Genomic DNA, 8,849 nt, shown 5'->3' on the forward strand with positions numbered 1-8,849 from the left:
CTGGCTGGGAATTATCACAGGCTGCTGATATGTCTGCTGGGGCACTGCTTGGGAACCTTGAGGCACCGAAACCTACAACCGAGAACACGTTCAGGTTTCCTCCTGCAGACAATGTTTCTTTCTGCCTCTTGACCATCACCTAGTTGATACCAGAAATTAAAACAACCCCAAAACTGAAAGACCTGCTGGAGTTCTGTGAATCCAGAAGACTAGTGATAACAGTAGCTGGAATAACAGTGCTTTATTACAAAGAATTCTTTAAATCTTCTTCCCCCAAAATGGAAATGTTGGTTCCAAGGGACTCCATCAATCAGCAAGAGATTCTCTCTACAATAGAGAGCAGTGTGGTGGGGAAGGAATCGTTATGAGCTTTTCTCCCCCACCCTCTGAACTGCAGCTAACACAGCACTTGGCTTCCAACAGGACTAAAACTTGGACACCTGTGACAGAAATTCTTCTCACTTCAATTGTGAGCTTGTGGTTTTTACTATCTGTTCCCAAAATCAGCTTTGCCACCTGCTGCAGCTTTCTGCCATTTACAAAGCAATGCACTTAAAGCCCTTCCCCAACATTCAGACACACAGGAGAGTGACTGGGCAGTTGTGAATCCATTACCCACCTGATAAGATGGCACTGAAGGATATGGAACAATCACACCTTGAATTTGATTCCCAACGTTGTTGTGTTGGCCACTGACTAGATTTTGATTCTGAGACTGCTGAACTCCAACTAAACCCTGGTAGTTTTGCTGCTGGTTGGGCAAAATCTGGTAACCTGAAATTACACATTTATATCTTACTTTGAAATAACGAACACATTTCATACACAGTTGCCTACGTGAAATACACGTGTAGCATTTTCCAATGGCTTTTTAAATCTGGCAACTTCATAACAGTTGAACTCATCATGCATATAAAAAGAAGCCAACATTAAAATTCAGAATTTGTTTGTTTGGGTTCAGCATGAAGTACTGTACATACTGTTTGCAGTGCTGCTCCCACATGCGTGCACTATCTGCTCACACTCTGAGTCACATGCATTAACACCTTGACTGGACAGGTGACAGCTGAAAGCATTGGAACAAAGCATGCTAGACAATCCCAAACCCAACTCAGTGCCTGTTGCTAGGAACAAGGCCATTCCAGGTAGTTCAGTTTTGAAATCCTAGCTATGCTAAATTCAGCTAGTACCTCAGGTGCCCCAGGGGTGAGAGCACTGAGTGTGATTCAAAACTGACTCAGGCTTCAGGAAAATGTATGTTAAGGCCTGTGTGCAAATCAAAGGGCAATTTCTGCTGCAATCTGTAATGCTAAAACCGACTGGGAACCGAGGGAAATCTTCCAGATGGAAGCTGTGTTAGTATGCAGTGGAAGACATTTTATATCCAAAGTTATCTTGAGGATAAGAAGAAAGATTTTTGTATTCACCTCTCTATAGTGTCTCTACAACAATTTGTTATTGCTTAAGCTGGTATCCTCTGCTAGCTTTCAAAAAGTGCTTAAAAACCCCATCCAGTCCCCCCAAACCCAAGACAAAACACCCCAAGCATGAGTGCCAAACAGGAAATCTGTGCATTGATTAAGTCCAACCTGAACTCCCACTCTCCTCTTCTTTTTTACAAAGCATATAGCAGGTAACTGCTACCATGACCAAAACACATGCAGAACACAAGTTCTTGTTGTCATATTCTGTCATACAGGTGTGCACTACTTACCCCGTCAGCAAACCCCCACCACTGTCAGTGTTTCTGAGACAAAGCCACTTATCTCCCCAGAATAACAAAACTGGGCTTGTCAAGATGCACTGACGGCAAGAAGAGCCTAAAGCAAATTTAGCTGCAAAAACTCACTCGGTGTTTCTTTAAACTGTGTAAAAAAATGGCACGGACTTTTCTGAAAGTAATTCAGTTAACACAAAGCACTTTTTTGTGAACACCCACCCGTGCTCATTGATTACACACATCCAGGGCACAGCGAGCACTGTGCACTAACAGCCTCAGCTGGCTGTTTCCATAGAAATTGCAACCATGAGGATGAAAAGAAGATTGTTAATAGAGTCAAATATTGCTTCAGAAAATTAAAGGGAAGAAGGTTCAGTTTGTTAAATCCAAGACAGCTATTCATTAGAAACACACAGCACTGTAAATATTTTCAGAGCACCAGACAAAACTTCAGAACAACACATGCTTGAAGTAGGATTAGTAGTGAGGATCTCTAATCACTTCTAAGTTTGAGCTGTGCACAAAATCCCTTTCATATCTGTAATAAACAAAATGCTTAAATATACTTTGTCACACGATGATCTATGGCACCCAAAAAGCAGCAGAAGGCGAAGCTGTGGCGTATGACAGACCCAATCAATACACCTGCAACCCAAACCCCTCATTTCCCAGAAATTGCAGTGTAGCTGTGAGCAGTTTTTCAGCTTTTTCTGGCACTTCCAGAGACAGACACGATCAATTTTGCAAGCAGAGAGAACTGGAACAATATAAATTGGCTGCCACGAAGGTTCCCCAGGGCATTCCAAAGAATGCTCTATTTTTAGCTTCCCAATTTCACCTCTGCATGGAGTGGGCTGGCAGAAACACAGCACTCAGCAGAAACCCACACCTGCCAGAGCAGATTGTCTCACTACACAGAAACACTCTGGAACAGCAGATAAAGAAAAGCAGCATGTTTCTTAATATTTACACAACTGGAAAGAAATCACTGTTAATGTAAGAAAAGTTAACTGGCAGAACACAGAAATGCATTTTCTGAGTAACACATTAAAAGTGAGAAACAGCCTTTATTCAGGAACAGAAAAGCAAGTACAACCACTGCGTTCAGCTGTGAGTTGCTGAGCTTGGTTACAACTATTACAACTGGGATAGTTTGATCCCTTGTGAAGCACAAGGCAGTTGAACTTGAGCTGATGTTCCTACAGGGATTGTAGTTCTGATAAGACTTTTAAACAACCTGTAGTTATGTCTCAGGGTAACTGTGCTCTCGTTATCATGGCAATCAGAAATGCCTTTTTCCTGAAAGAAAGTTTTCTTCTCCCAACATCTTTTGGGCAACCAAAGCATTCTGATTCAAAGTCACCCCCATAATATTTCACCTGAAACCCCTTTAAAAAGGAAGGCAGGAAGCAGCTGAAAAAGAGACCGGTTCACTGTGAGAAATGTAAACCTCTCAGACAGTGTTACGGCCCCGAATCCAACAGCTCATCCATAAAGTCAGTGCCACTCCTTGACATTAGGCCAGCAGTGGCTTCAGTTGCCATGCTCTCAGCAGCTGTCATCTTTTATCTGCATTTGTGCTTGCAAAGTTATTTCATAGTTAGTAACCACTTAATGAGATGAATAAAACCCACAGCTTTTGTGCAATACAGGACTTGCAATTCTGATTTTTGACCAGGCACACTGCTCTGTGAGCCCAGTGCTGCCTCTTGTCTCTAAACAGCCACTGCTAATAAGCATCAACCGCTTCAGGTGTAGCTTTGTGTCAAATTAATACAAATATTAATGGTTTAGAATAAATTACAAGAGAGAAAATTTTCAAATACACCATGACATGGAACCTTCCATCTCTAGAAGGCTGATTCTAGTTTGCTGATCAAGCACTAAATGAGAACCAGCAATGGCTGGGGAACAGTTTGGAGATTTTGAGTTCAACACTAATTATGCAGGTGCTGGTAAGATCCTTCTCTCTACCATTAGTGCTGGTAGACACCAAGTAACCAAACACAGAGCAGAATTACTGGCTGGAGTACTCCTTAACTACTTCAACACGATCCCTTGATGTCAGAGTGCAGGTACAAGGCACATGATCAAGTAGCAAAGCTGTCTGCACAGCTTCTCTCATTTCTTCTAGGACAGAGAGGGAGATTTTAGCTGCTGATGCTTTTCACCCACAGGCAGTGAAATTCAGTTAAAATGTAAAGAGCTAAAAACATACAAGAAACAAACTTACTTACCTAACAGCAACCAATTCATCCCTTTACACCACCCCATGCTTTGCAGTTCAGATTGCTTTGTTAGCTACATCTATCCACTGAGCTCTCTCTGATTTGGGGAGTCTGTGCTGTTCTCACAGGGTGTCCCCACAAGGGGAAGTAATCCCAGCTGAGCCTCAGACTTTTTGCTATTAAGTAGTCTAGGTATTAAAAATTCTGAGGAAGGAAAGCAGGTTGTGTAATACAGTTGAGTAACACATCTTTAACTCCAGTGGATGAAACAAGTTGCAAAACCAAGTAATTCGTTTTCCTTTGGAAAAAATCTCACTACACTTTCTGAAGAGTGAAGTGCAGTAAGCAGGTACCAACCCTACCATGAGTGGCCATCAGATCTTGATGATACTGCAGTGAAATAATCCTATGTCAATTTGTGAACTGAACTCTGAATAACTACATCAAGTGTTGCTGCTGTTGGAGCACTTCCTGGGAGAACTGCAGAAGAGGAACCATCCCTCTTACAGGCTGCTTCACACAACAGCTGCACAGAAATCCAGTTCATATTTGTACAGGCTGATCTTTCATCCTGTTTCTGCAGAGCTACACGTAGTTGGGGGCAGAGGGAGGAACTAAAAAACTCCTTCCTGAAGCAAACTCAGGACATTAGATCTAACCTAATCAGCTAAGAGGTGGTGTAGGAGCCTGACCTTTAGGGATCTCTGCCTCCAAACATCACTAGTTACTTCTGACAGTTTTGACTTGACTCAGCAGTAGTTTTTGTTTCAGGAATCCAAATCTAACTGAAGGAGTCATAACAAGACTTTTAAGTACAGATTATCAGAGTAATGGTAGCTACAGTTACAATTTGTAAGGAAAAAAGACAGTAAGAAAGGAGGTGAAAATGCAGCTAACATTCATAGAAAGGTAACTCAGAAACAGTTGAAAAAAGTCTTTACTAAAAATAGGAGGAGGAAACAATTAATTCTAACCACTGAAGTCTCATTGTTTATTCTACTCAACACCCTGATATGTTTATCCTTAGGACAGAAAGGCAAATTAAAACAGTACCACCAGTACCTTCTGCATAGAACTCTTTTGTGTCACAGCATCTAAAAATCAGTATTTGTTTGTTTAGAACTGTCAGTTAAGGCAAATCTCTGTGATATTACATCATTTAGAGTAATAATTCATCTTACTTTGCAAGTTACTAAAAGGTTAGCAACCAAGTTACAATTTTTTTAAAGTTAGTCAGTTCTAAACATAAAGAAATCCAATAATTAAAGTTACAGCATGAGCCACCACAGGAAAATGGCTCAAACCTCAAGTTTCATGCACAACTGACTCAAATTCCCACCTCAGGTAAGTTACACTTCATATCCCACGTCTCAACTTATACTTCATTTGAAATCTTACAGCAAAATAGGTTGAAAATGAACAACCAGGAGAAAAAAGGCACACACAGAGTTGTACTGAAACACTGAAAGAGTTGAACAAACCTGTCTGCTGGGCAGGCTGTGGCAGGGGCTGGCTCTGCTGCGCGCTGTAGTGGACAGACACGGGTCGGTACTGCTGGCTGGAGTGCGGGTACTGGCTGGGGGCACAGTAACAGGCTGGCAGCTGAAACCCAACAGGCAAAGAGTCACTCCCTGCAGCTTTACAGCAGGCAGACAGCCAAATGCAAAACCCATCCCGTGACAAAAGAAAGATGCAAAACTTGCAACAGATGTTAAATGGTTTAGTGATTAAAAAAAATAAATCATTGATACTACATAAATTCCCTCCTTAACAGCCAGTTTCTTCTGCTTTTACTGTAGAAGTAACAACCTTCAGTTTCCACAAAAAAATATCTGAGACACTAGAAAACTATGCAGAACGTGAGTTTTACCAGCTACAAGTAAATAGGGAAACCTGTGTGATTGCTGCCACTCAAGTCATTCATTTCCAAGTACATAAGCCTGGAAAAAACCCAACCCAGAATAAATGCACAGCTGCAGTTTAACGGCAATACCACATGAACAGCTCCTGAACAGAACAGCAGGACCAGTTTTTAAACACAGCTCTTGGCAGGATGCAAACAGAGCCCCTGTACCTGTGGCACAGGTTGCTGCATGTATCCCTGCTGCTGCAGCACGGGCTGGCTGACAGCGTGGCTGGATGTGGAGTACCCCGGGGCAGAAACGGGCTGGGCAGAGGGTGGTGGAGGTGGAGCAGCAGCGATGATGTAGCCAGACTGCTGAGGGGGCTGCAGCACTACTGTGGACTGGAACATGGCAGTGTGAGGCTCAGCGGCATCAGCAGGGGGCTGGCGGGCAAGACTCATATGGCTGAACTGGGATCCGAGGTTGTCTTGCTGTAAAAAACAGGAAAAACTACATTTGCAAATGTATGTTCAAGAAAAAAAAACAACCCCAGAATAAAATAGCCAAATCCCTCACCAGGTTGCAGCTAGGCATGTCTCAGGTTACTGTGCATTAGCAACATCAGCCAAAGAACAACAGGGAAGAACATGGTGGAACACAGCAGTGAATTATCTCTTCAGGGCTGACAGCAGGACAGAACATCCACATTCACATTTCACTGCCAATATTTGACTTTTGGACTACATCTGCCTCTGTCTACTGCTTGTGAGAACTCAATTGTCAAAAATAAAGTCAGAATTTGTGTCGCTGACATTTTCTGACTGGGCTCCAAAGCTTGAGTGCAAACATCCAACAACCCTAGTTAAAATAGCAGGAGGCATTAGTATTGCTAAAGTAATTTTGGGGTTTAAGAGCTTATGATAATGAGGCTGTAATCCTGAGTTACAAGATACATTTTCTAACTTGGTGTTATACTACACGCACAGATTAATTATTTTTTTGTCATTTCAAGTAACAGCTGCAGGAAATACGTTCCAGAGATTTACCCTCTGTGTGTACTTTATTAACATCTGAAACTATGACACTGACTGCTCTGAGCACTGCAGGAGCTCTGCAAAATCTGAAGCTTCTACTGCTGCAACCCCACACTCCTCCTCTTCTTTTTAAGCAGTTCAGCATCCCATTAGCAACACCCTGGAAATCAGAAGGGATCACTAACTAGTTCTGCATTTTCTTGGCTAAACAGGAAGATGAGAGTTCACAAAAGTGAACTCTCCAAACATGCAGGAACAGAGAAACTATTTTAAGACCACTTGATTTTCTCTTAGATCATCCTGAAGATAGGAATTAATCAAGAAAGACTAAGTGCTATTTTTTTTTTTTTACTGATTGGCTATGTTCAGGTTTTATGACGAAATTGAGTAGTTTCCAGGCTAAAGATATTAATTACCACTGGAAATTGGAATTTGCACCTAAAACTTAATTTTGATTACCCTGACAGCTTAAAAAGCCCTATTTTCATTAGAATCTGACTTTGGCATTTCATTCTTTAATGGTGCTCATTAACACACCTACAACCCTTTTCTGCTTTTCAGAACACTGAGTTTAGACAGAGGATACTGAATGAGAGTTTATATTACCTCTAAATATGTCCCAAGGCTAAACCCAAGCAACACACATTGGCTTCTGTCACACTACTAGTGTAAGTGAATTCTGACCTGGTCAGTTTGTCCTGTGGTGCCATGTGTGGTATAGGCATGATGTATTGTATTTAACATGTATTCAAACATGTATTCAAGCTCTAAATAACTTCAGCAACAACATCACTGGTAACAGGACATCCTCCACCAAGTGCAGTTCCTTTCACAACTCTGTACCTAATGTCCTGCTAACAGTCATAATGCAGTTTTAATGATATGCAGGCTACTGAACTCAGCTAACACTGTATTTATTATTAGAAGACATTTCTGATTCATGTTGAAAATAACAAGAACTCTAAGTACATACTAAATTAGCTATTGTGCAGCACTGTGGTGAGTTAACCTTGGCTAGCTCCTGGGTGCCCACCAAGCCACTCCAGCACTACTCCCATCCTTAGCAGAGGGAGAAAATAACATGAGGAGCTCATGGGTCAAGAAAGGGACAGAAATATTCATCAATGACCACCACAGGCAAAACAGACCCAACTTGGGGAAGGTTAATTTAAATTTATGCCAATCAATAACAGAGTAGGATAGTGAGAAATAAAACCAAAACCAAACCAGCTATATGCTCCACTATGGTCCTCCATGAGCTTCAAGGGGAGAACCTGCTTCTCAAGAGTCTCGTCCATAGGCTGCAGGTTCTGCTCCAGCACCTGGAGCACATCCTTGCTTTACTTCTCCTGACCCCAGCTTCTGCAAAGTTGTTTCTCCCTCCTCTCCCTCACAACTGCTGCATTTCCAAATCCATTCAGAGATGTCACCAGTGTCAATGACTGACTTGGCTTTGAGCTTGGAGCTGCCTGAAACTGCCTCTGTCTGACCTGGGGACAGCTCCCAGTCTCCTCCCACAGAAGTCATCCCTGCAGCCCCTGCTACCAAACCCCTGCCACATAAACATGTACTCATTAGAGTATCAGAGCAGTCTGGGGAGCTGAAAAACTTGAATATTTGACCTGGACTCTAGTTTAGATTCTGCCTTGGATAACTACTCTCCTTCACCAAGTTTCAGTTTCAATTTGTGTCAGTTTTCTTTTTTTTCCAGACTAAGACATTTAATTTCCAACTTCTATGTATTAAACAAGGGATGCTAGTCAAGTGGGAGTGTTAAGAGTCTTGGCAAAGAGGCTAGAAAAAGGTAAACTCAAAACACCAGAGCAGCTGATCCCTCAAAATGTATTAAAGTTCAGCAGAAGAAAGCGCAGACAAAGAAACCAGCAGAAATGATGGAAAGACATTCATCCAGAGACATAAACAGGTACTGACTGGCTAACAAAACAGCACTGAAAAACTTCCTTTACAAAGGGAAATAAACCATCTCTAAATAGAGAGATACATAGATATAGCCTTTATTGCT

At 41.9% G+C, this 8,849-nt stretch overlaps 1 protein-coding gene across 2 annotated transcripts in view; it reads right to left on the bottom strand.

Moving 5' to 3' along the window:
- The window catches only part of R3HDM1 (R3H domain containing 1), a 50,764-nt gene that overhangs the window by 10,895 nt on the left and 31,020 nt on the right, over positions 1–8,849 (bottom strand). For both annotated transcript variants that reach the window (XM_009084694.1, XM_009084702.1), the window contains 4 exons: positions 6,023–6,283; positions 5,430–5,550; positions 620–774; positions 1–72 (listed from right to left, as the gene is read on the bottom strand). The exon at positions 1–72 is cut by the window's left edge and continues 62 nt beyond it. In XM_009084694.1, coding sequence (XP_009082942.1) covers positions 1–72; positions 620–774; positions 5,430–5,550; positions 6,023–6,283 — 609 coding nt within the window. The remainder of the gene's footprint in view (positions 73–619; positions 775–5,429; positions 5,551–6,022; positions 6,284–8,849) is intronic.

Source organism: Acanthisitta chloris, unplaced genomic scaffold (assembly GCF_000695815.1).
Source record: "Acanthisitta chloris isolate BGI_N310 unplaced genomic scaffold, ASM69581v1 scaffold25730, whole genome shotgun sequence".
Taxonomy (NCBI): domain Eukaryota; kingdom Metazoa; phylum Chordata; class Aves; order Passeriformes; family Acanthisittidae; genus Acanthisitta; species Acanthisitta chloris.